The 26,022-nt window shown below is 30.6% G+C and overlaps 8 protein-coding genes across 16 annotated transcripts; 3 read left to right on the plus strand and 5 right to left on the minus strand.

Moving 5' to 3' along the window:
- Positions 1-50: 50 nt before the first annotated feature.
- LOC116428257 (uncharacterized) lies at positions 51-4,500 on the minus strand. 3 transcript variants are annotated; one of them, XM_076368409.1, is made up of 7 exons: positions 3,949-4,500; positions 3,437-3,539; positions 2,918-3,100; positions 2,276-2,548; positions 1,998-2,188; positions 584-983; positions 51-200 (listed from the first exon to the last, which is right to left on the minus strand). In XM_076368409.1, the coding sequence occupies exons 1-6, from the start codon at positions 4,299-4,301 to the stop codon at positions 692-694; spliced, it is 1,395 nt and encodes a 464-aa protein (XP_076224524.1). In that variant the 5' UTR covers positions 4,302-4,500; the 3' UTR covers positions 51-200; positions 584-691. The 3 variants fall into 3 exon arrangements, with proteins under 3 accessions (XP_076224524.1, XP_076224525.1, XP_031835525.2); XM_076368410.1 differs by having other exon boundaries at positions 311-983; XM_031979665.2 differs by lacking the exon at positions 584-983.
- A 112-nt stretch (positions 4,501-4,612) lies between these two features.
- Positions 4,613-7,011, minus strand: Fib (rRNA 2'-O-methyltransferase fibrillarin). Of its 2 annotated transcripts, XM_076368415.1 has the most exons (6): positions 6,795-7,011; positions 6,416-6,427; positions 6,054-6,289; positions 5,687-5,863; positions 5,231-5,476; positions 4,613-5,155 (listed from the first exon to the last, which is right to left on the minus strand). In XM_076368415.1, the coding sequence occupies exons 1-6, from the start codon at positions 6,805-6,807 to the stop codon at positions 4,985-4,987; spliced, it is 855 nt and encodes a 284-aa protein (XP_076224530.1). In that variant the 5' UTR covers positions 6,808-7,011; the 3' UTR covers positions 4,613-4,984. The 2 variants fall into 2 exon arrangements, with proteins under 2 accessions (XP_076224530.1, XP_076224529.1); XM_076368414.1 differs by having other exon boundaries at positions 6,054-6,427.
- A 1-nt stretch (position 7,012) lies between these two features.
- Positions 7,013-10,733, plus strand: Xpd (general transcription and DNA repair factor IIH helicase subunit XPD). 2 transcript variants are annotated; one of them, XM_031979630.2, is made up of 13 exons: positions 7,013-7,346; positions 7,418-7,517; positions 7,588-7,842; positions 7,999-8,232; positions 8,304-8,427; positions 8,536-8,632; positions 8,699-8,832; positions 8,899-9,428; positions 9,499-9,674; positions 9,744-10,023; positions 10,102-10,212; positions 10,285-10,383; positions 10,458-10,733. In XM_031979630.2, the coding sequence occupies exons 1-13, from the start codon at positions 7,342-7,344 to the stop codon at positions 10,590-10,592; spliced, it is 2,280 nt and encodes a 759-aa protein (XP_031835490.1). In that variant the 5' UTR covers positions 7,013-7,341; the 3' UTR covers positions 10,593-10,733. The 2 variants fall into 2 exon arrangements, with proteins under 2 accessions (XP_031835490.1, XP_031835500.1); XM_031979640.2 differs by lacking the exons at positions 7,013-7,346; positions 7,418-7,517 and adding an exon at positions 7,531-7,549 and having other exon boundaries at positions 7,718-7,842.
- An 85-nt stretch (positions 10,734-10,818) lies between these two features.
- Positions 10,819-13,527, minus strand: Glo1 (Glyoxalase 1). 3 transcript variants are annotated; one of them, XM_076368408.1, is made up of 8 exons: positions 13,476-13,527; positions 12,829-13,011; positions 12,363-12,752; positions 12,016-12,297; positions 11,764-11,893; positions 11,404-11,692; positions 11,114-11,331; positions 10,819-11,049 (listed from the first exon to the last, which is right to left on the minus strand). In XM_076368408.1, exons 2-8 carry the CDS (start codon positions 13,008-13,010, stop codon positions 10,957-10,959), a joined length of 1,584 nt encoding a protein of 527 aa, XP_076224523.1. In that variant the 5' UTR covers position 13,011; positions 13,476-13,527; the 3' UTR covers positions 10,819-10,956. The 3 variants fall into 3 exon arrangements, with proteins under 3 accessions (XP_076224523.1, XP_076224522.1, XP_076224521.1); XM_076368407.1 differs by lacking the exon at positions 13,476-13,527 and adding an exon at positions 13,166-13,444; XM_076368406.1 differs by lacking the exon at positions 13,476-13,527 and adding an exon at positions 13,191-13,443.
- A 136-nt stretch (positions 13,528-13,663) lies between these two features.
- LOC143174596 (lactoylglutathione lyase-like) lies at positions 13,664-15,327 on the minus strand. Its single transcript, XM_076368287.1, has 4 exons — positions 15,177-15,327; positions 14,398-14,693; positions 14,237-14,304; positions 13,664-14,137 (listed from the first exon to the last, which is right to left on the minus strand). Exons 1-4 carry the CDS (start codon positions 15,264-15,266, stop codon positions 13,950-13,952), a joined length of 642 nt encoding a protein of 213 aa, XP_076224402.1. The 5' UTR covers positions 15,267-15,327; the 3' UTR covers positions 13,664-13,949.
- A 37-nt stretch (positions 15,328-15,364) lies between these two features.
- Positions 15,365-18,693, plus strand: LOC116428252 (BRO1 domain-containing protein BROX). The gene is made up of 7 exons (XM_031979651.2): positions 15,365-15,515; positions 15,693-15,923; positions 16,066-16,161; positions 16,876-17,054; positions 17,148-17,323; positions 17,383-17,615; positions 17,710-18,693. The coding sequence occupies exons 1-7, from the start codon at positions 15,415-15,417 to the stop codon at positions 17,954-17,956; spliced, it is 1,263 nt and encodes a 420-aa protein (XP_031835511.1). The 5' UTR covers positions 15,365-15,414; the 3' UTR covers positions 17,957-18,693.
- Positions 18,694-19,093: 400 nt separating this feature from the next.
- On the plus strand, positions 19,094-22,943 carry l(3)02640 (porphobilinogen deaminase-like protein l(3)02640). 2 transcript variants are annotated; one of them, XM_031978623.2, is made up of 6 exons: positions 19,094-19,577; positions 20,127-20,199; positions 20,426-20,609; positions 20,952-21,222; positions 21,677-21,993; positions 22,081-22,943. In XM_031978623.2, the coding sequence occupies exons 1-6, from the start codon at positions 19,524-19,526 to the stop codon at positions 22,253-22,255; spliced, it is 1,074 nt and encodes a 357-aa protein (XP_031834483.1). In that variant the 5' UTR covers positions 19,094-19,523; the 3' UTR covers positions 22,256-22,943. The 2 variants fall into 2 exon arrangements, with proteins under 2 accessions (XP_031834483.1, XP_031834492.1); XM_031978632.2 differs by lacking the exon at positions 19,094-19,577 and adding an exon at positions 19,605-19,765.
- Positions 22,944-23,346: 403 nt separating this feature from the next.
- On the minus strand, positions 23,347-25,841 carry Tom20 (translocase of outer membrane 20). 2 transcript variants are annotated; one of them, XM_076368172.1, is made up of 4 exons: positions 25,598-25,841; positions 25,209-25,309; positions 24,934-25,119; positions 23,347-23,852 (listed from the first exon to the last, which is right to left on the minus strand). In XM_076368172.1, the coding sequence occupies exons 1-4, from the start codon at positions 25,722-25,724 to the stop codon at positions 23,829-23,831; spliced, it is 438 nt and encodes a 145-aa protein (XP_076224287.1). In that variant the 5' UTR covers positions 25,725-25,841; the 3' UTR covers positions 23,347-23,828. The 2 variants fall into 2 exon arrangements, with proteins under 2 accessions (XP_076224287.1, XP_031834515.1); XM_031978655.2 differs by lacking the exon at positions 23,347-23,852 and adding an exon at positions 24,763-24,863 and having other exon boundaries at positions 25,598-25,840.
- Positions 25,842-26,022: the final 181 nt, after the last annotated feature.

Genomic DNA, 26,022 nt, shown 5'->3' on the forward strand with positions numbered 1-26,022 from the left:
ATTACACTCGAACTTCAGGGGTGGGGCGGTCAGAATTCCAAAGGAATTTCCGAACGACATTTCCCGGTAACGTGGAAACTTTTACTTCTTCCAACTTCCAGCTACTTTACTTCTTCTCGCGACGTTTCACCGTAATGACGTATCCCAAGGACGTGGATCCCGTACGTCATCAGAATTATATGTTCTTCAATGCGTCGCCTCTAGAAACACGTAATAGATACGTTAAAAATTGCATTGAACATAAACATGTAGAAGATATTCCAAGTTTAAAATTCATTGGACACTATTATTAACATTATTAACCCTTTACCACATATTAATGAGTGAGACTCGTAATGAAGATTTTTAGAACAATTCAATGAAAATCAATATTTCTTTATTATCATACATAAAGAGAAATGAAAGACTACTTCGCTATACTTGACGTTTTTACTTTCAACGTAAATTTTCACTTGCAAAAACTATTATTAATAGTAAAATAAACCTAACGAGCATAGATCGCGAAGATTATAGAGCAGTGTGCCACTAATAACAATTGAAAATATAAATATTTGACAATATAAATAAGATCAGGCCTTGTTACCCGGAATTATCTACGAATTTGTTTCGTGGCTTCATTGGAACAACTCCCCTCTATCTAAAATGCTTCCGGTTTCACGATAAAAGGACGAATCATCTTTTGAAGAAATATTCAGAACTTAGGACACGGTGGTATCTCAATTTTCTTCATGACAGGTTGTCCGCAGACGCGGATCGACGTCTCGTTCGACGCACAGATGTTCTCGGCGTCTCCTTGATGAAGAAGGAAGACCATGCTGTTGCTGGACGATGACTTCCGGTTCCTGCCCGCGGAACAACATGGGCTGCCGCAAGGACGTTTCACGGTGCTAAGCTCGCGGACACATTTCCCGTTACCATTCCGCTGGCTGACGAAACCTTTGACCATCCCGTTCGTAACGTCCTTCTTACACACGGTCGGCTCGCTGGAAGTGAAACTCTGGTGAATCAGGATCGACCTTGGTTCAATATCGATCGACGAAATGCGCGCTGCTCTTTGTTTTTTTTTTCTTTTCGGTTCCTTTTTCTTTTTATTCGTACAATTTTATAGCGCTCGCTAGTGGCAAGCAAAGCAATCGAGCGTGACACAGATCTGTCGTTAAATTCCTTTTTGTCTTTTTGTGAATAGGCACCGACGGTGCGCGGTCGTGAAGTAGATCCTTGACGGACGTGACCTATTGATCTCGCGGATCGCTGAGCTACATGCACTGTGTCCATAGTGGGGTAAAAACATTTGTTTTTTGATAGCTGCTTTTAGTTTCGTTTTTGTTGTAAATTTATGTGTGCAACGTATTTGAAGATCGAGTGTTTTGTAAATTGTTGGATTGTATTGGAACGCATTGACAATTGGTTTGGTTATATTTTTTGAATGAATGATTTGGAAAAAGGAATTTACCTCCCTCAAGAATAACGGACACGCTGTATGTAGTCATGAGACATGATAGCGAACCGGTACAAATTTAGAAAGGCCAAGTTACCAAAGTCGCAGAAACAGGCACAATATATGAAGATTCATGCGAACTTAAAATACTTGGCTTCAGCTTTCAATTGTTGACTCTGAAACAATGACTCATTGGTATCTCGAAGCAATAAAAGTTAAGACATTACATATCGTTTGTCGCAATGAATACATTGCAGATTGCACCACCGACTGCAATAAAAAAATAGGCACGAACAAGGAAAGAAAAGTTGTTACAAAATCTTGTGATAAAATGTAAGCGACAGTGATATTCACGTTATAACGTCAGAGCTATGTTAAATTTTTAGCACAAAACAATCATTAGAAAAATTAGCTGTTAATTATTTCGAACAATAATAATAATTATAAAGTATCATTATTAATATTTTAGTATTGAATTACTTTTAATATTTTCTATTTATTTTAGGGATCTCGATGAGGATATGTTCATAATTAAATAAATAGACAAATTTTCACTAACGTGTTATCAGTAGGACAAGGAGTACAAGGGGTGCAACACGGAATTGGCGGTGAACGCAACACCCTCAATGCTTCAACGTTCAAGCAAGAAACCCCTCTCAACAACGCTCGTTGTATCGCGTTTTCGTATTCAGCGCGTTCCTTCACAATACGCTGGTTTTCTTTCTTTAGTCGTGTTATTTCTGCTTCGAGCTGCTCGACACGATCATTTATAATTTATATTTCCGAATACACACTTCGCAGAGATAAATATTTTAGTGAACATCCTCTGAATCATACCTCAATTTCCCGTCGCATTCTTTCCTTGTCTTTCATTGTCGATTGAATGGCTGCATCCGTGCAAACGATCTCAATAACTTTCGGTTCTTGTGCCGCGGGTGATTGAGCGACAAACTGATCTACAGGTTCCTTAATTCTTTGCTCAACAACTGGAATAAGGACAGATTCCTGTTCTTTGGGTGTTTCAGTAACAACTGCTCGTTCCTCCACATGTTGTTCAACTTGCGTTTGGTGTTGCATTTGATGTTGCGTTTGATGTGACACTTGTTGCTTCTGTGGCAATAGTAACCTTTATTATAATTCCTAAGCACTGTTCCTAAGTGTTAAATTTCTTAATTTAACTCTAATATATCTAATATCGTGTGCGTACAAAATGATTTCAAACTTTCAGCTAATAGTGTTATTATTGTTTTAGTGTTCATAGTAACTTCCAGTTATTATTGTTTCCTTTTAACAATTCTGGGTGCTCAATCAATCCTATAGAAAATTTTCGTGGATCTTCGAAGAAACGACATTTCACATTTTGTTAATTATAATGATATCCAATTTCCGATGAAAAGTGTGTCACCCGCATAAGAATAATATGGCACTCAGAATATTAAAGTAGAATTAGCTCTGAACTATTTTAACCGAATCATTTACCTCACGTTCCGTATTGCGTGCGGCCTCGCAGTCCGTCAACTGCTTCTTCAAGTTCTCAATCTCGCAGAGCCGTGCCATCAGTTCTTTGCGCATCAGCTCTAGTGCCTTTTTGCAGTCCTCCAGCTTCTTTTCTACTGAAGAAGTCCACTGTTGTATCCGACCTAGTATGTCGACGAACATCAGCTTTAACGGGAGCAACGCCGATCCCGAGAACAAAAAGAATTGCCAGGGGCAAACAACGACAAATTAGAATTTCCTTCGTCAACGTCTCCTTTAAGAGTTATCATTGTCTTTCGATGTGTCTGCGTTTCACGTAATGATATCTTTTTTTTTGGAAAAAAAATAAGTGAGTCGTTCCAAATATTCGATAATACAAAAAATTAATTCACTCGCTTATGTCTTACTCCTCGTTAGAGCGCGAATAATTTTATAAAGCGTTTTTAATTGTTGTACCCTCTCTAAACACTTCCCCAAGTCTTCCCAATTTTATGATGGTTCTACTTGCGTGCGGGGCTCAACCTTTGAATCGTGTTCAAAGTTCTCGCTTAAGGTGGCCAATGCTTTACCGGCTTCTTGTAAGTTCTGGTGCACGAAATCGATCATTTCATCCACCTTCTGATCTCTAGAATTAAATACAGTTACTTCTGTACGACTTCTTGAATATTACTGTAAAACGTCAACTTATTCCCTAAGTAACGTATAGATTCTGGACGTTTATGTGAATTTATACGTTCCTGGATTAATTTTCACAGGCAGGAATTCGTATCAGAAATTAATACATTCTTTATTGAACTTTTACTTACACAAAAAGTAATTTTAATATTCTTTATGAGATATTAATCAATGTAGAAATTCATAAAATCTACAAAGAAGTACATTTTTTAATAGAAAGAGTTGAAAAAAGAATTGTTACAAACAATAGAAAGATATCTTTTGGATTCCCTTTTGCACTAGAAATTAATCTTGAAAACAACACTTATGTAATAACCTGATAAATAAACTGTGTTTTAATAAGGACACGAATTTCGTACCCAATTGCTCCTGGCACTTGCGCGATACAAGAACAACACGGTCCACCGGAAGTTGCGGGTCTTCCATTTTGCAAGTTAGAAGTATCTTTTTCTTGGTCTACGGCATGGGTGGAAGCTGATTCTTTAATGTTTTCCGTCACCACGCCTGATCTGTTCTCCACAGCTTCCGATATGTCCGCGCCTCCCATTAAACGATCCTGAATTATTGTGTTCGATGTGGATTTATGTCCTGCTGCGCTGAACGACTTTTTACATTTAAACAATTTTGATGATTTTCGACTCTTGTCGATCACTATAAGCGAATAATTAATTACAGTTAAGAAACGATTAACCATTTTTAGTGGGTTGGTCATAGTAAATGCAGCTGTTGAAAAGAAGACAGAAGAGGATGCTTACCGTTCCTGGACGAAATCGGTGAGCGCGACATTTTGATTTGATATTAACGTAATAAGATCATAATGAAATGTAGTTACAAAACGGTTGAACCGCTTAATTAATTTACAAGTGATTTTGAAATAACATTTTAACAAGTTTATATGAAACTGCAGATGTTGAACATTACGTTGACAGTCACTTGTTTTAAAACTTCCAAAAATATGCAAACGATACTTAATACTAGCAAGGTATCACGCCTAAGTGACACACGCAATTAAACACACCACGATTTATTAAATCTTTTCTGTCTTTTTTTATTCATATGAAAGTATAAGTAAGATGGTCTTTCGAGATATTTAAAATATAAACTTTGTATTAAACAATCATACATATACATTCCTTTCGCTGTACCAACTATACAGATACAAAAGTGATTTAAATTGCATTTATAAACAAATTCGCCGAATATCTGCATGACAACTGTTTCACTTTACATTATATTACAAAACCTATTTCCGTCTACTCATTCGTAGACTTCACGAAATATTTGAAAACATTACTTGCAGTCAATCAATCAAAAGATATTGCATACATTCTTCGGAACGATGGTCAATCGAGGTGATCTTAACAATTAGATGATACATATATACATATACATATTTTAGGTTGCTTTTTTAGGTGGCGGCCTATACACACCGACTACTACGGCGTGATCTCTTTCATATGGTTCTAATGTAATCTGTTCTTGTGGTTTCAATTTATCGGCGACAAGTTTTTTCACTTCGGCGGCAAATACTGCTTCAGGTTGTGCTGTAGAATCTATACAACTTGCCTATAAAAATAAAATGTTAGTATGAACTTATACTAAAGCCTTGTTTCCTATGAAATTATTTATTAATAGGCTTACCTTAATGGAAATAACAAAATGACCTCCATTCTTGAGGAAGTATTGAGCATTCAAGGCTACTATTCTGGCTTGATCAGGCTGTGCAACATCGGCAAATATTGTATCTACCATTCCAACAAGCATTCGATATTTATGAGGATGCCTTGCATCTTCTATTATTGGAATAATATTCGTTCGTTTCTTGGCGACATTTAAAAGATCTCTACCTGACCTGTGTGAAAATTCTACGGCATACACCAATCCTTCCTAAAGGAAGAAGATATACATTAAAAAATTGTAATAAAAGTTTTATCTTTGTACACTCGCCTTTTTAAAACAAAATATGACAAATTTTGCATAATGAAAAAACGAGAATGTAGAATTGTTATAGCATAACTTCGACACCAAATTAGTAATAATGCACTAAATTGGCTCTAATGTATGCATTTCATTAACTGAAAATATATATCAACTTACTGGACCAACAATATCTGCTACATGTGATACTGTAGTTCCAGATGCAGCACCTAAATATAATACTTTGGTTCCAGGTGCAATGTGAATTTGATCTACACCACCAAGTATAGCAGCAGCCAATTTTGATCTAAATGGATTCCAAACTCTATATTCAATTTTTTCAGTGTTATTCTCCCCCTGTAATATTCACATAGTCAATCTCCATATAAAAAAGCAAACAGTGATTCATACATCTTTAATTTCTGAATAATAAAAAATACGATTATTACATTTTACTAAGAAAAAATTATAAGCTTTTCTAATACATTGAATCAAGTACTCATGAATATATTAATAAAGTAAATTACATAAATTATTATAGTTATACCTCAACGCTAATCCTCTTTTCACCGTATACTTCTGATCCTGGTACTAAATTTAAAGTAACTAATGCATCTTCTCTCCCTCTAGCTATGAAAACTCCTTCATGGCGATGAGGTTCTATCACAACAGTTTTACCACCTTTAAAACCACCGCCTCCACGTCCTCTTCCACCTCCTCCTCCACGACCACCGCGTCCGCGTGGGGTACCACCGCCTCTTCCTCCACCACGTCCACCACCACCTCCTCTAAATCCACCTCCACCACCTCCACCCCTTCCTCCTCTGAATCCACCTCCACCACCTCCACCTCCACGACCACCCCCTCTGCCACCCCTAAATCCACCACCAAATCCACCTCCACCTCCACCTGGTGAAAATCCTGCAATTCAACAAATATTATAATTTAATAAATAATATAGAATAATTTTTCGAGCATCTGTATGATATATAATATATATTTTTCATTTTCTGGAAGCTTAATCCGCTTAAAATTAGGTTAGAATACCATTAATGAAAACGTGAAAATCATTATTTATCTGACTTAATAATACATGCCTATTAATAAAAATTGATTTATTATAGTAAAATGAACGTACATATGTAATGTGTATAACATACATACATCATATTAATATAAAGATAATTATTTACGCTTTAAGTTACCGGATCTCGTGTATCAATATCGCATAATTTTATTTTACAATAAATCGAATGAAACGTATAATAAAGAAGAAAATAACAGTTACCTGGTTTTCCCATTTTATATTTTACACGACTAAATGTTTATACTTAATAGAATTATTACTTTAACTCTCCATGCACGTGTATGTTGGACGCCAAACGTTCACGGAAATTATCGAGGTTTTCAAACATCGTCTTCCGGTTTAGGCTGTTGTATCGAATACAGTTTGTATCGATTTGTTCGAATCGATTACCAAAAAACGAATTTCACTATAATCACATTTAAATTGATTATTTAATCTTTAAAATATATTCAATAAAATTGCTGTGTATTATTATAAACGAATATTTATTTTTATTTATATATTTATTTTTTGTGAATAAAGTCTATGACCTTTGTATTTTAATACGTGAAGAAAAATGTTATTTTAGGAACACAGCGTGTTTCTACCGGGCCATGAAACATAACCTGGGCATTTGCTTTCATGCGTTGTGGTTCGAGTAATGTTGTAGCTGTAACCTAATGTTAAATGTATCACAGTTATTACATTAACGAATGAATGATATTGTTGTTAATAAGATCTATATTTATGTAGTACAGGACATCAAAATATGAAGTAAATAAGAACAGTCATTTAATGAAACTTAAATTTTCTGAAATACAATTTCATGACTAATTTGTTTTCAGAATCAGTGTTGACGGTTTACTAGTATATTTTCCTTATGATTATATTTATCCAGAACAATATGCATATATGCTTGAACTCAAACGAGGCCTGGATGCAAAAGTATTTATCTCATATACTTCTACATTGGAATTGTTGGTGACGTTTATATTATGTTTATGATAATTTATAGGGCCACTGTTTATTGGAAATGCCGTCAGGCACTGGCAAAACTATTACTCTATTATCGTTAATTGTAGCTTATATGTTGGAAAATCCATTAGATATAACAAAATTAATTTATTGTTCCCGTACTGTGCCAGAAATCGAGAAAGTTATTGAAGAGTTAAAGAAGCTTATTGACTACTACGAAAAAGAAACTGAAAGTAAACCTAAGATTGTTGGCTTGGTGCTTAGTTCTAGAAAAAATATGTGTATTCATCCTGAGGTAATTTATCTTAAAGTTATTTTCTGTGCTTTTGTTATTTGTAATTTTGAAGTTTGTTTAAATTTGGAAGTTAAACTAAAAGATTAAGAAATGTAGTGTGCAATAACTGTTACTGAATGTTATGTATATATATGTGTCAATAATACATTTCAACAGGTAAGCAGAGAGCGGGAAGGTAAAATTGTTGATGGACGTTGCCATTCTCTAACAGCATCATACATTCGTGAAAGACATAATTATGATGAAACCACTCCCATCTGTAATTTCTATGAAGGATTTGACATGGAAGGTAAAGAACAGATTGTGCCTCCTGGTATATATTCAATTGATGATTTAAAGGAATATGGAAGAGATCGTAATTGGTGTCCATACTTTCTTGCAAGGTTTACAGTAAGCATTTCTAAAAATACATTTCAGACTTCATGGCAATTCAAAAAATTAATTTTTGTATTTTGTTCTAGATATTACATGCTCAAATTGTAGTGTACAGTTACCATTATTTGTTAGATCCAAAAATTGCTGAAACTGTATCAAAAGAATTAAGTAAATCTTCTGTTGTAGTATTTGACGAAGCTCATAATATAGGTATATTATATCACATTACTTATATACAGATAAAATTAAAAATTTAAAAATTAAAAATTTAAAATTTTATATTTTAAAAAGAAATTTTAATTTCTTAATTTCTTGTAGATAATGTATGTATTGATTCGATGAGTGTAAAAATAAACAGGAGACTATTGGAGAGAAGTTCTGGTAACATACAGCTCCTTGAGAAGACAGTAGCAGAGTAAGTGAATTTTCGTTGGATGTATAAATGTGCTTTCCATAATAATTATTAACATTTATGATATAGGATGAGAGAAGATGATGTAAATAAATTAAAGGAAGAATATGAGAGATTAGTAGAGGGATTAAAGGATGCACAAGTGGCAAGAGAGACTGATATTATTTTATCTAATCCTGTTTTACCAAATGAAGTTTTAAATGGTAAATTTTTAATATTATAAACGATAAAAAAATTATAATTTTAATTTATTTTTTATAATGTTTTAGAGGTGGTTCCCGGTAACATAAGAAATGCAGAACACTTCGTTAGTTTTTTAAAACGATTTGTAGAATATTTAAAAACACGTTTGCGCGTACAACACGTAATGCAAGAATCACCTGCTGCATTTTTAAGAGATATACAATCAAAAGTTTCAATAGAACGTAAACCTTTAAGGTTTTGTGCTGAACGATTGGCGTCGCTCTTACGTACTATGGAGATAACTGATTTAACTGATTTTTCACCAATAATTTTGGTGACACATCTTGCAACACTAGTTTCAACATATACAAAAGGATTTACCATTATTGTAGAACCTTATGATGATAAAACACCGACGGTCTTGAATCCAATTCTTCAGTTCAGTTGCTTAGATTCATCAATCGCAATGAAACCTGTATTCGATAGGTTTCAATCTGTAGTGATTACTTCAGGAACATTGTCTCCTTTAGATATGTACCCTAAAATATTGAATTTTCATCCAGTTATAATGTCATCTTTTACAATGACATTAGCTAGACCATGTCTTCTACCTATGGTAAGTTTAGTAACCCTTTTTTTTAATTAGTAATTGTACAATTACTAAAAAATAATACTTTTAATACTAGATTGTATCGAAAGGTAATGATCAAGTTGCAATTTCATCAAGATATGAAACAAGGGAGGATGTTGCTGTTATAAGAAATTATGGTCAATTATTAGTTGAGTTTGCATCTACTGTTCCCGATGGATTAGTTTGCTTTTTTACCTCGTATTTGTACATGGAATCTGTTGTGGCTGCATGGTCTGTATTAGCTCAATTAATTTGTATTGATTAAAAGTCCAATTAAATGTTTGTATCCTATTTTTATAGGTATGACCAAGGTGTTGTAGACCAACTTCAGAGGCATAAATTATTATTTATTGAAACTCAAGATTCTGCAGAAACGAGTTTAGCACTTATTAATTATATAAAGGCTTGTGAAAGTGGAAGAGGTGCTGTTCTTCTTTCAGTAGCACGTGGGAAAGTATCAGAAGGTGTAGATTTTGATCATCATTTAGGAAGAGCTGTTCTGATGTTTGGAATTCCTTATGTATATACACAATCACGTATTTTAAAAGCACGTTTAGAATATCTTCGTGATCAATTTCAAGTAAGTAAATATGTAGCAATTTAAATTACAAAATATATTAATTTATTCTACTAAAACTGTTCATACGATTTTTTTCAGATTAGAGAAAATGATTTTCTAACATTTGACGCAATGAGACATGCAGCACAATGTGTTGGACGAGCAATTAGAGGAAAAACCGATTATGGTATAATGGTATTTGCAGATAAGGTAATATTAATTATTATAAACTGTATTTATTAAATTAACAATAAATTTTCTCAAAATATTAATTTTTTTTAGAGATTTTCAAGGATAGATAAACGAAGTAAATTACCAAAATGGATACAGGAGCATTTAACAGATAATTTGTGCAACTTGTCCACAGAAGAAGCTGTACAGGTAAGTTTTGATTCCAGTTGATTACAATTTAATTAATTCAAAACTCTAAGTTATTATTTGAATATAATTTTCAGATAAGTAAACGTTGGTTACGACAAATGGCACAACCGTTCACCCGTGAAAACCAATTAGGATTTTCATTGTTAACGCGAGAACAACTTGAAAAAGAGGAATACAGTAAAATTGAACAACAAGCGCAGCAAAATTAAGTATTATATTTGTAACAAATAGTTTGTGTCCTTTTTTTATCAAATCTAGTGATATTATAACGTGTAAAAACGTACTATAATTATATTTTAATAATTTATATTTTACACGCCATGTATATTATATTGAATGTAGAATATAAATATCTTTTCATAAGTATTGCAGTATAAAATAATTTTCTTGTAAATACAGAACTCTTTCAAGTTACAAAAATAAATATTGGTCAGAAGCAGTAGTAAATAACAAATTATTAACAGGATTTAAAAAATATACTTGTGCCATTAAAAAAGTTTAATAACAAAGTATGATGGTGAAATTTTAACAGTGTACAAAATACAATTATATCTATGAACAATTCATTTTGTATCACCACCTCACAAGAACTTGATCTCCATCTTGTATTGAGTAATAGCTCAATTCTTGAAGTGGTTTATCCAAAAGAATTTCATCTTTAGACAGCTACAAAAAAATATAAAAATTATGTATTGCAAATATATTCTATAAAAATGTATCTTAAACTTACATTATGTTGTACAAACGAGAGAGAAGGTATTTTTCCTCCTGTTCTGAAAAGTCGTTGTGCAAGTCCAATAACTTTTTGAACTTCCATGTCTTTTAAAAGTTTTCTTTTAATTCCTCTAGGTTGATTTGGATGATCTGGACATAAAAATTCTACCGTGATAACATTAGAAACCATTTCCACTTTTGGTTTAGCTGATGGGATATCAGAAATTCCATATTCTAGAAATAAGTTTAACAACACATAATACTTATCCGTAGAATTAAAATTTTGATATTATTATGTTTACGTACTCGCAACTAATGACAAATACCGAGGATGTTCAACTATAAATTCATTTCTTTTCTCAAGATTATTTTCAGTTTCATTCCATTTTGGTAAATGTAATTTTAAATAATCGTATTCAGCACCTCGTCTTTCATCCTGCGCTATTTCAGTGCCGTTTAAAATTTTCAATTTGGAAATCCTCGCTATTATTAACTGACGTGCTGTTTCTAAATTTTCGTCTTTTAAAATTGGATTTTCCCTGAATTTCAGCTCTTCTAAATTATGAAGCTTCTCTAATTCGGATATTGATTTCCACTGTAAGTTTTAATGAAGTTAAAATTTGTTTGAAAATTATTCATTTATAAAAGAAATATATATGTATATACCTCTGATATTCTATTTTGCGATAGATGTAATTGTCGTAAAGCTGAAAAGGCTGGAGTTTTTGCTGTTGGTTCAACAGATGGAAATCTTATTTTGTCTATTTTATTTAAATTTAAATTGAGGTATTCTAAGCTGTAAAATGAAACTTTTCAATAAAAGATCTTCCATCGCTATAACTCTTCATAGCAGACTGATAAATATCATTAAAAAAAAGTTATAATTAACTGTATGTAGCTAAAGCAATTATAACTTGCCGTGGAAGTGAACCCAATTTAAGGATTTCATCCCAACTAGATATCAAATTTCCTTCGAGTGTTAAACTAAATATTTTCATCAAGTTTTCGTTTTCTAATGGTTTCTGTATAATGCTGACCATGTTAAAAGAAATTGAAATTTCTTGAATTGATGGGAACATACACATACATTGTTGAATATCAAACCAATTGTAATTCATTCTTGCCATGGTTAAATGTTCAACGATTAGAAATGAATTACTTAACGCTTCCATATTTTCTTCAACTGGTAAATAATTTTCACTAGAATAAAATAATAAATAAAAAACAATAGCTAATATGACTACTGACAAATTTAATTAATTTACCTGACATTCAGACGTTTAAGAGAATGAAGTTGACAACAGATATCTCCTACAATTCTCCAGCTATTAATTAAATTTCTAGATATATCTAACTCTTCCAAATTTGAACACAATTCTTCTAATTCACCAGGATTACCAGCATCACTAACGTATTGATCTCTGAGCCATACTATTTTTAACTGGTCAAATTTACTTTGCTTCCTATTTACTTTGGAGAAACCAACAACTTCCAAGAATGGTGCATTAATTTCCTTTTGTAAACTCATTAATGTGTCTCTATCAATGCCCGCTAATTCATCATTGATAAGACCATACCGTATCTTAATTGCTTGTGGACAAGAGATTCCAAATTTTGCTTTACCTGGGCGTATAAATGAACCTGATGTAGGATGCCTATCGCAAAACATACAAAACATTATGCTTATTTAATTGCTTCATAAGACCATGTAACATTATTTTACCATTTTACCTAGCTTTAAAATATTCTATTCCTTCGTATGTGCCATTGTGTTTTCCACGAGTAGGATCATCCCAATCAATACCAAGCCACTGACCCTTTGTATTTCCAACGGGACCAACATATTTTAATGTGCCTTTCTGTCCATCACAGTCAATTCTGCTACCAATTTCATATTTTTTGTCTTCTACCATACTAAAAAAGAAAGATTTTTATGATATCTGTAATGAAATTTGTTTTTAACAAATACTTTTTCTATTTTACAAATAGTGTAAAAATCATGTTATTAAATGTGACTATATTATTTGTATTATAACGCTTTTTATAAATAATCAGTAAGTATGTGTACTTCGCATTGCGGTCTAAAATCTAACCTCAATATAGTAGATGGTCATTGAAAATAACAAGACAAAACGAAATATTAATGCTTCAAGCAGAATATAGCTGTCACGTGGTATTATTGCAGGTAATACTTGTAATAAATACAAACGTTTACACAAACATGATTATATCAAAATTAAAAGTCATATACGGCAATATGACATTTCTCTGTTGTGTACTGTAAAAACACCTAGGAGCTCTGTAGTACAAGATACTCCACTATTCATAGAATAGTGCTCATGATCTTCATCTGTATTTGTAGACGCATACATACTTACTTGTGATACGTAAGTATATATAAAGTGATCAAGCAATAGTATCCTATACTTTCTTTCTATTGACTAAAACTTTGTAGAGAAAATAAATAATGGAAATAAAATACAGTTGAAAAAAGTTGCTATAAATAAGCACAACTATAAATAAATTATAAATAAATAAAAATGCATTTTCATTAAATAAATGGAAATTGAAAAATAAATATTTTGATTTTATTTACCAAAAATCATGTAGATATTACATTGTACATAAATTACATATATAACACGATGTAATACAAGAATGTACAGATGCTAAAAAATATAGTATACCTATTAATAATTACATTCTTAATATATATACATACATGTATATATACATCGTGTATACATACATATATATGTATAAATAGTTTGGTTTTTACTTTTCATTATTGAGTGTTTAATAAAATTGATACATGGGACAATACTCAAAGAAATTACTTCCTGTATAATACATTAATGATTTAGAGCTGTATTTGCAACATTAGTTGGATTCAGAATTTCAATCCAGTAACCATCAGGATCTTTAATAAAGGCCAGTCCCTTCATTTTACCATCATTAGGCTTCTTCACAAACTCTACATTTAATTTCTCAAATCTTTCACATGCTTTATCAACGTCAGGTACTGTGATTCCAATGTGGCCTGCAAATTAAAAGAAAATATTAATTTTACTTTTATTTAATGAATAAATATAAAATAGTTATTCTACTCGTTTGCTAAATAATATTTAAAATGTATTACCAAATCCCCGTGGTTCGGAGTTTCCATTATGGTATTGAGCATCAGGATCAGTTTCAGTACCCCAGTTACTAAAGGAAAAGAAAAAGTTTGTTCCTCTTAAAATTATTCAATTAAACACTATTATAGTAGTAAGCAACATAAGTAGTTATATCTCAACGAACTGAGTAAGTTCTATGGTAGCTTTACGACTGAATGTCCATTCAATAGATTCTCTTCTATCAGTTGGAATATCCTTTGCATTTTCATATCCCATAAAATATAAAGAGAATTTCATTTCAGGAAAATCAAGTTTCTGTAATAAACGCATACCAAGTACTTCAGTATAAAAGGGTAATGATTTCCTTGGATCTTTAATACGATACATTGTTTGCTGCATAATGTATCCATTTGTTGCAGGGTCAGGCTCTTTGCAAAGTTCATGTACTTCACTATTTGTTAAACCTGAAGGTTCACCCATCTGAAACAAATATTAAAAAATTTTTAATAAATGTTATAACACTATTTAATTATAACATTGAAAATAACTTTAATTATAAATAATATTAAGATTTTTATAGAAACTATTTATCAATTGAATTTGATAATGATAAAAATATATAATGATAATTTAATAATTCTTCAATATAATGTAACTTAATTGATTTGTAGATAAACTATCATTTTCATTCAAGGACATTGATTCTGATAATAATTTTATATTAAGTTGGTGGATTAAAAATATTATTAACGGAATACATTGTAATAATTGAAAAGCATAAACACTATATTAATAGTAAAAAGTAATTTTATTTTAACACAGTACCTTTTACTAGAATTACATAGGTTAGACTTAAAAAATATGGAATTTTATAATAATAGAAGTGTTATATCAGTAGTCACATAAATTAATTAATTACTTTTGAATATAAAATACTAGATAGCCAGTTTTTTTCATTCTTACCTTTTGTGGTTTATTGAACAACAACAATTGCCTCCTGATCACACGCTTACACACCAAACGCAAGTGTGAGAATAACTGCGTGATACTCATATCTCACCAAAAAGTGGAATATCTTCCGTTGAGTGTAGTGGTGTTACGTTACTATTTTACCTTGATTTCACTTTATCTGTCAAACTGAAGAAGGTAAAGTAATTAGATATTATTAAGAGGAACAATTTATTATTAAAACTTTCCCAAAATGGCACACTGGTTTCATCGTAACATGTTAAAAGCAACGACAGATCAAAAATTTGAATTTAAAATACCTAATGCTACTGATGCCACAAGAAAGCTATGCAGGTTAGACATTAATTAGTATAATAAATTAAACGCAGTTATGCTCCATAAGATGAATATATATTTTAAATATTATAATTTTATAATCTGTACATTTTTGATAATACAAATATAAACAATAAACTGTTTCTATGTTATATTTCATATTTAATATGAATATTTGACTTTTTTATTTTTCAGTGATTTAAAATTGTCAAGAACTCGTCTGTTAGATTTGATAAAAAATCCCAATAATTCAAGTGATACTATAGAACCAGCTTTTCATAGTTATTTAAGTTTATTGTATGGATTTATATGGGAAATAAATTCATCTGCAGAACAAGATCAACATGTTGGATGGCCAAACCCTAGTAAACTTAGAAATGTGCTTGTATATAAGTGGACTCATACATTATTAGGAGCAAATACTTAGTAATATGTTTATTATATTTACATAGTTTCTTTTTAATATATGATGTTATTAAAACTTATGATTATATGAAAGTCTTAAAACGCTTGTCTATGCAATTTACATATTTCATATTATTGTATAACTAAGTTCTCTTTGATTAAGTTCTAGAGCTGACGCTGTTTATGAAGCAGCTAATATGAGTGTTAATGTGGGACTTTGGTTTATGAAACATGCTGCAATGATTGCTGCAAAAGATGAGTAAGTATTAAATGTATAATATGGCGTTTAACCCTTTTAATGCCAGCGACGATATATCGTTGCACGTGTAATGGCACCTTATTCTTCGCATTGCGAGAAAGCCTTATCTCAAAATAAATTTATAAAACGTTATAAATGGTCTATTTTCATTGCAAAAGAATATAAAAAATTGTTTTGGGTTTAACTTTTTGTTATATTTTATGCTGGTTGGTGCCGAGACTCTGTATATGCTAGAGTGATAAGGTAGAAATTCGACACTGGACAGTTTCTTGGGACCATAATCGCAATATTTCTGATAGTTATCTGAGAGCTCGTATGCCACGCCGTGCATCATACTTCATGCTACGTGATCTACATAAAACTGTGATCAAATGATGACTATTCTTATGTGCAAATATTGTTTGTAGACGAGAAACTTGTTTTTATGTTTTTTGTTATGTTTTATATTAGTGTTACTTGTGTGATTTTCAGTAACTATTGAAATACAATTGGCATTATATTATTTTTCCTTTTTTCCGTAATACACTGCATTTTGAATTTTTTAAATATCATTCTTAGTTTGGTTTTCTGTGTTTTTTCCCAAACCTTAGTAAAATCGTCAAATTCGTCCGGTTATCTTCGCATAGGTACCCATTTGGCGCTCGGCACTAAAAGGGTTAAAAATATGAATAGATACTACTTTAAACAATATTATATAGTAATATTATAATTTAGCATAAGCATGAATGAAGCGAAGGATGTACATACAATGCTTCGACGAGCAGCAGGAATATTTACTTTTGTGCAAACAGAATTCTTACCAAAATTAGCAAATCCACCACCAATTGGAAGCGATTTAGATTCACGCATACTAATTGCATATGTAAATCAATGTACAGCAGAAGCGCAGGAAGGTTAAATATTTTATATTGCTTGTTATGTATTACCAAGTAATTTACATTTGTACTTTCTAATGTATACACATTTTTATTTGTATTGTATTACAGTTACAGTAGCAAGAGCAGTGGAATTAAAGCACAATGCTAGCTTAATATCAGCTTTGGCCAATGAAACAAGTAAATTATTTATGGATGCTGCTAATATTTTACGTTCGTTTAAACCAGAAATATCGGCCCAGTGGATTAAATACTTAGAACTCAAAGCAGCATTTTATCGGTCTTATGTGAGTGAATAAATTCTAATTAATGAAGTATTAATTTATTGGAAGATTAATTTCTTTAGGCCTATAATTATTGTGGAGAAAATTTATTGGCCATGGATAAATGTGGAGAAGCAATTAGAGCTTTGCAAGAAAGTGAAGTTTGTTTGAAAAAAGCAACCATCTTATGCCAAGAATATGGAAAAACAAAAGGACCTGCCCATAGAGTGAAACCTGATCAACATACTGTATTCAAAAGATTAGCTCCTGTTGTGAAACTTACTCTTGATAAATGTAATCGAGAGAACGGTTTAATGTAAGTAGTCTATATATTTGATTAAGAAAAAACAAGTATAGTTTTAGAAAAACATTTTATTCAGTGATTACATTTGTTCATTTTTATTTAAAAGTTATCATCACACAATACCGGGAGAAGTACCAGTGTTAAACACAAAAGCTACTTTTGGTTTGGTGAGTCCTATTGACTTTGAAATGCAGTCTCATCATCCTCTATGGAATTTAGATGTATACAATAAATTATGTGGCTTAACTCCTGCCACAACAGAAAAAGAACAAAATTTACCACCTGTTAAAGAGGATGCAATTCATCACAGTACAAAAGATCCTAAAAATGAAAGTGGTTGTATACTGCAATAAACTCTTTAATGTACGAATAGTAAATTAAAAATTGCTTTTTAATTGCAATAATATTGAGTTCCGCTTTAAATTGTTATAAAGATGTTATAAAAGTGGCACTATTGTGTAACTATTTTAATGTTCTTTTTAATGCATTCAATAATATGTACAAGCTTTTAATTAAAAAGTACTGCACGGATGGCATCTATATTAAAACAAACTAGTTAATAGAAATGTTTTCAGGTACATAGAGGGATATGTACTGAGTTTGTATATTTTTAATGTATTCTAATCGCTATTTATATATATAATTTAAGACTGCAATACATACTATACATGCAAACATTATACATATATACTATATTTTATTTATAATTTATATAATGCTACTTTCATGCTTTCCGAAAAGTTGAAGTATTATAATTGACTTTATTATTATTTAGTTGGTATTCAAAATACTTTGAAAGCTAGTCAATATAGTAAAACACACTACTTTAAAGTTTTTAATTTATTTCTGCTCATATGATGATGAAATACAACTGTCCTTCTACTTAAAATTTTGTATAGAACTTATTCCTAAAAAAAAGTTTGGTATTTATTGCACATATAATGTAATGGAAAAATTCATGTAAAAAAATATACTTTAAAATTACATTTTATATTTATTGAGGCTGTAATAAAATACGAAGAAGTGTTTTATATCATATCTTAATTTATATATACTAAAAATCGACCAATATAATTAATTGTATATATGTAAGCATTTTAAGCTCTTAGTTACATGTTGTGTATTTATTTTTAAATACTGAAAGCAATAATTTACAAATAAAGATTATACATCAATTATACAATATGTAACTTTTTTTGTTAAACATCTTCAATAAAGAATGTGAAGATTGTAAATAAATTCAGATTACTGTTTCTTTAGTTTAAATACTCCAGAAGTATGTAAGTTTCTGGTTACAAGTAATAATTCAATTTCTAGACACAGTAAAAGAATCAAGTATTTACTGATATAGTGTAAAATTTCTACAAGTAATATTTCAAAAGAATTTTCTGATATGTTATTTAATCGAATGCAGCAGTATATAGTGTCTGCTATATTTCAATTGGCATGCGCATTCAAGAGCATTTAAGCTATACTTGTCTTCAATTGACATCCGCCTGAAGCGCTATTGGTATGGTGCTTTGCGTATAGTTCAGTCATTCGGCAGTGGTCGGTTTGTGAGCTCCGAATTGTTTTGTGTTAACGAAAAAATGACACAAAGAAGGATGTAGAATCTATCATATCCATCATTTTAATTAATTTCACGTTCTGCTGCAGTGTCAGTAACTGTGAAATAATCTCCCAATTGCCATTCAACTGTTATAAATCCAGTAATGCATTAAAGTTGTCGCGAACGTGTTGGAGGGTTACGTACAAGTGAAATGAAAGTTGTTCGTCGTGTCTTTGACCTAATTTAGTTCTTCGTGTCTTTAAGAAATAATGTACATTCCAAAATAGGATAAATTCCTTATATAATAATAGTCGCACAGAATAGCATATTGCAGTCAGTACGCGAGTGAAATAAAAATTTAAATTGCTGTGATGACGAGTGCGGACAAACGTGACGTAATCCGAGTTGGATCTCGGAAAAGCGAGGTAGATTGTACAAATATTATTCTTGTTTTAAGAAGGTGAAAGTCTATTTTTTTTCCCCGTCTCCGTGCTGTTTCTTCCATAATGTAATCATCAACGATTTATGCGTTCCTTGATCGGGAAGATGATGATGATAATAATAATATTGAATAGATAAACATACCAATATTAATCTTGGAAACGAATAAGATGTAAAGAAAATATTTTTCTTAAATCTTTGGGAAAATATTGCTATTTTCTTTCAAATTCCCTCAATGAAATATGAAATGACGTTCTATTTGTAGATTGTAAAATTATAATGCATGATTCAAAGAATGTTGTAATTAATGTTTCTTTTCAACTCTCAATTACTCAGCATTTCTTAATCAGACGGTGTCGGTAAATCATTTACTAGTTGAATATTTGAAAAGTATCATTGGTTTTTATAGAATAAAATGTTCTTTTAACAGATTTTGAAACATTACTTTTCTTTTTTCAAAACCGGATTATTGTATAATATTTTAATAGACAAATTTTATGATTTTATATAACATACAGTATTAATTATTTCAGTTGGCCTTGATTCAGACTAGATACGTTATAAAATGTTTAAAAGAATATCATCCGAAAAAAGAATTCGAAATAGGTATGTGAATATTATATATTTAAATTTAATTTTGTTATCTTCTTTTACCTAATGCTAAATATTATTTGGAAAGTTCATTACAATTGTTATGCGCTTTCGAAGTTTGATATAATTCATAAATTATAATATGTGCAAAAATGTATTTGTGCACTTACATAAGTAGTTTATATACATATGTTACTTTTATAAAACATCTATATTTGAATATGAATGCTATATATTATAGTCACAATGTCTACCAAAGGAGATAAAATCTTGGACAAGTCTTTACCAAAAATTGGAGAGAAGTCTTTATTTACAGAAGAATTGGAGCTGGCTCTAGAAAATGGCCGTGTGGATTTTGTAGTGCATTCTTTAAAAGATTTACCTACATTATTGCCAGAGGGAATGGCTTTAGGTGCAATATTAAAGTAAGTATTAAATTAATGCAATTGACGTAGTAGAATTCGATATGCTGCTCATGCTTTGGTACTTCAAAATGTTGGTCTAAATATCTGAAATTTAAATTTTCAATGAAATTATCATGTTCATGAAAAAAACATGATACTGGCAGCACAGTAGACTTGTTGTTTGCGCAGTAACTCTTGAATGTACTACTACTCTGGACATTGTGATGTCTATCTAAATTTAGAAAAAAGAAGTAGATTTATTAGATTTAATTAAATTCCTTTTTGTACAATTTTTTAATTAAAATATGAGTTTTTAATTATTATTTATATATTGCATACGTTGTAAGAAAAAATGTATTACAGGCGTGAAGATCCACGAGATGCTGTTGTTATGTCTAAGAAATATAAAGGCAAAACATTATCTACATTACCTGAAGGTAGTGTAATTGGTACCAGTTCGTTGCGTAGATCAGCTCAATTAGCTAGGAATATGCCACATTTAAAAGTAGAGAATATTCGTGGTAATTTAAATACTAGATTAAAAAAATTGGATGATGAGGATGGACCCTATGCAGCTATTATTTTGGCAGCTGCTGGGTTGAAAAGAATGAATTGGGAAGATAGAATAAGTCAGGTAATTTTTAACATAATTCCATATGCAACCATTACCTTACATACCCTGCATCTCATCAGTATTCTACAGTTTTGTAGAATTAAGTAGGGACTTCCTCTTAGCATAGATATACACTCGGCTCTCAATTTATGCGTTTCTTTTTTATACGGTAAATTAAAACATTCTTTACGTGGTAGTTTCTATGCGCGATCTGAATTTAGTAACACCAGATAAAATGTACTTTTATTTTCTGAAACGTCATTATTATTATTTCTTTTGTTTAACTATATGAAATAAATATGTATTTTTAAAACTTATATCAGCTTTTCCTTTCAATATTTTGCTTTCTTTTGTACCGACAGACTCTATTTACACAATTTTCATTTGTGTAGATCGAAGGTCAGGTGTATCACAAAGGATTTCACATTGTAATAACTCTTTATAATGTTGGTTGTATTTTTATAATATTTTACAGTTATTAGAGCCAGAGGAAGCATTGTACGCTGTAGGGCAAGGTGCATTAGGAGTTGAATGTCGGGAATCAGATTGGAAATTATTGCCCCTTTTGGAGCCACTGTATGATGTAGAAACAACATTAAGATGTGTATGCGAACGTTCCTTCTTAAAAACATTAGGTGGTGGATGTTCTGCACCAGTTGCAGTTTCTTCAATGTTGAAGGACAAAGAGCTTACTATTACCGGTGCAGTGTGGTCTTTAGATGGGCAAGAACTGATCAAGGATACTTTGAAAAGTAAACTTTATATACCTGATGATGATGGTAAACCTCCACGGTGGGTAATACAAATTTAAATATTTAAATAAAATTTAGCTAAACAAATTTATTTACTAACACAATATTTACTTCATTTATGTTACAGGAAATGTCCATATCGGGAACCGCAACTATATTGTAGCGTAGCACCTGGTAAAGTTAGCAGTATAAGTTTAATGGGTGCTGAACAACTTGGGAAAGACCTAGCAAAGTGCCTTATAAAAAAAAATGCTCTCGATATCATGACACAAGCTAGAAATGAAATATTGAATTCAAAATAGAATCGGCAAATATTGTTATAAGAATTAGTTTTTCTTGATAATGAAAGGTCATATAGAATTTCAAATGGTTACCAATAATTGGTTTGATTGACAACATAAAACGCATGTACAATTAATGAACACATCACATTAACATTAGTACAAAGGACAGACACAATAATCTTATTTTACAATCATATACATTATACTTAATTTATAATTGTTGTTATATTTATTGTTTCATTTGTTACCTCATATTTTACAGCCATTTTGGCAGATGTATTTAAAAGAAACAGTTGAATTCCGCTCTCTTCGCCAAAGAGAAAACTTATTCATATATACATTGTACATACAAAATATATTGTACAGAATTTATTCATAGTAAACACAGTTTGAGTGCAAGTTATACACTGCCATATTTTCATTTTCTAATGGTGCAACATTTTAAACTGTATAATAGGGATTATAATCTATAATGTGTTCTATGATTTTAATAAAACCATAAATATATAAGTAATGCCTAAAACTATTCCATACATGCATTTGCAGTTTTTGTTTTGTTTTTTTCTTTTATTGCAAATGTCATTGTCAAGAAAACTAATCTTTTATACAAATATCTAGTATTATGTATATTATATATGTATAATGAGAGATATTTATAAAATATTATATACCTGAAGCAAGAATATATAAATTTGTTAAAATCGAATTATGTTATTGTAGAAATTATTCACATGTTGTCATTTAAAAAAAAAAACATTCTTTGTACAAAAACATTGTGTATAATTATAATCATTACTGTAACTTAAGGGGAATTAAAGGAAGTAAAAGAATTGTATATTATATATTGACTAAAAAATATGAGAACACAAAGATCTGTTTTATTGAAATAAAACCTGAAAAACCTCGTACTTCTTTCTTTGAAATGTTTTTAATCTTATAATACATTATTATAAAAACAAAACAAACTCTTAAATTATTATTATTATATTTAAACTTTATCCTATGAACAAACTAACTAACTAAATTACACACACACAAGAAATATATATATATATATATATATATATATATATATATATATATATTATATATATATTTATATATATAATATATTTATATATACTAGAGTATTATTGAATTTTTTTTTTATTAGTAACATTTAATTGGTTTTCGCATGATACAGATTTCATCAAACTGTGGCACGCAACAGGTAAACGACAGATTTGTTACCATCGTAGATTAACTTTGGCGTCGGAGATGCTTTAGCACGGTACCTGGAGCGCACCTATTAGATGCGAAAATTCACGCGAGGTAAGAAGCAGCCAAAAAGCCCTTCTCTATAGTCCGCGCCAGGAAATAAGGGGGTTGTTTCTTTGAAGTTCTTTAGTTTTAACTGGCTTGCCGTTCTTTGGAAGATATTGTTCAATAAAAGCCGCCTGACCGTTCTAAGGACACAAAGTTTGACGCACATACTTAGCATGGCGTAGAATTAGCTTCCAATTCAAGATCCCCGGCGCGGCCCATCCCGCGAGAATCATCATCAACGAAGTGAACGCGAACATAAAGTTCTTCGTAGCACGGCCAAGTCGCTTTAATCGACGCCGTATAGTTCCTGCTACAAAGTACATTTTTACTTGTTAGACACTATGACTTTTGCTTAATTTGTTTAATTGCTCTTAGTTTTATAAGAATAGAATATTTTTTTTATACAAAAAATAATTATAAAGTGTTTTTGTACGCTAGTGAGTACCATTGAAAATAATGTCATGTTATCTATGCTTAAGATGATACATCTATTACAATATAAATTTTATATTCACAAGGTAGATTACATATTTGCATAGATTTGTGCAAACCCCCTATAAAATATATGTATTCATTGTAACCATCTGTAAATGCATCCAGAAGAGAAGTACATGATTTTAAGATCACATTTTACATGAATTCCTTATTACAGGAGTAAATGTTCTATATAACTAATGTGTAAATTTGTTTTAACATCTCCCTAAAATAAAATTCATTGTTAATTTTCTAATGTTGAAGTAATTGTTATACTCCTTAATTAGTTGTTAGATTTTTGTATTTCTGTGAATTTATGAAATCCTTAATGTGATCAGCTTATTGCAATTATACAATATAAAGCCATTAGACTATGTGTGAATAGAAATCTCTATATTCTACGTGCATTATATATATATATATATATGCGTGTGAATACATATATATTTAGCTGCCATGTCAACTAAAATATGTACTTCATTAGCATATTATGAGTAATCATTGTGGCAGTCAAAATATTCAAATAATTAATATGTAATTTCTCAACGAAGACTTTATATTTTAACAAAATAATACAAAAGTTATGTCCATTGCAACTTTAAATGCATATAAATGTTATATTTTTAATTGATGTACAATTATTAAGGAGTATGGAAGTTCAATTAAGGAGAACACGATGTACATTTAAGAGGATTGACCAAATTGAAGCCACACAAATGTCTACATTATCAAAAAAAAGGATACACTTTCTACTAATGGTTAGATTTTATTTTGAAATACTCAACGCAATTTATATATTGTTTTATTCAACATCTTCCTCAGCCATTGCAGATTGAGGTACTAACTTCTGTAACAATAAGTAAAAAAACCAAATTTTCCTACATTCTTTTCTTAATTTAATAAATGAGATTACATACCTGACTAAGTGCTTGACCAACTGCAGGTAATCGTTGTAACAAAAGAGAAAATACTTGTGGTGGCAGTGTCTTTTGAAGAACTTGTAATAATTGTGTTGGTTGTCCACAGACTGATACAGCATTTGCTAAATGTACAATTCCACCATCCACATCACCGTACGTAAGCTTTTCTTCTCCAAGTTGAACCTGTGGAACATTTTTATTGTATTTAAATACCATAAGTTATTAAATATAAAATCATCTATGATAATCAAAATAAAATATTTTATACTGACTTCGTGTATGAAAAATCTTTGTACATCTTCTTGATCTTTCAAGTAAGGAATTCTTGAATACTCCTGACTTTCTCTCTGAGACTGCTTTTTAGCCTTTCTCCCTATAAATATAAAATACTAATATTATTTTTCTTATATAGAGTACACAGTTTATTAAATTTATAAATTATAAGTTAATATAACCAATATTAAATTTTGAAACACTAAGTATTGGAAATGCAAAATCTAATTGAATAAAAACGTGATGTTATGAGAAAAATTGTTCAATTTGTAGTAGCAACCATTCAAATAAAAACACCGCAATTGTTTTTGTATAAAAGTAATATGTACATACATGCACATGGTTCAAATATATTTCTAACGAGAAAGAAGATTATAGCTTCACTTACGTTCACGCAATTTCTTTTTGAAATCTGGATCACTACGACGCTTCTGATCGAAATAATAGCAATATCCAACGAATATTCCAGCTATGCCAACGGCAATACCCATTGCAGTCTTTGAGATCATGGTCATTCTAACATATAAATTTAAATCTTATAATGACGAAATTTATAAACTCCTCATTGCACCTTCGGCCACCCTAGAAAAGGCTGCGTCTGCTATCAAATGCACAGAACTGAGTAGCAGAAGAAGAATTTGATCATGTGCTCCAGAATGATGCTATAATACTATGAAATTCCCTAGATGGAATATTTTTAGAAGAATTTTACAATTTTATTTTATAAAATTAAATATTTATACTTTATTTAAATAATTTGTTTAAATTAAACTTTGTACACTTTCATACAAATTTATTATACATTTACTATAT

This window comes from Nomia melanderi, chromosome 6 (genome assembly GCF_051020985.1).
Source record: "Nomia melanderi isolate GNS246 chromosome 6, iyNomMela1, whole genome shotgun sequence".
Classification (NCBI taxonomy): Eukaryota; Metazoa; Arthropoda; class Insecta; order Hymenoptera; family Halictidae; genus Nomia; species Nomia melanderi.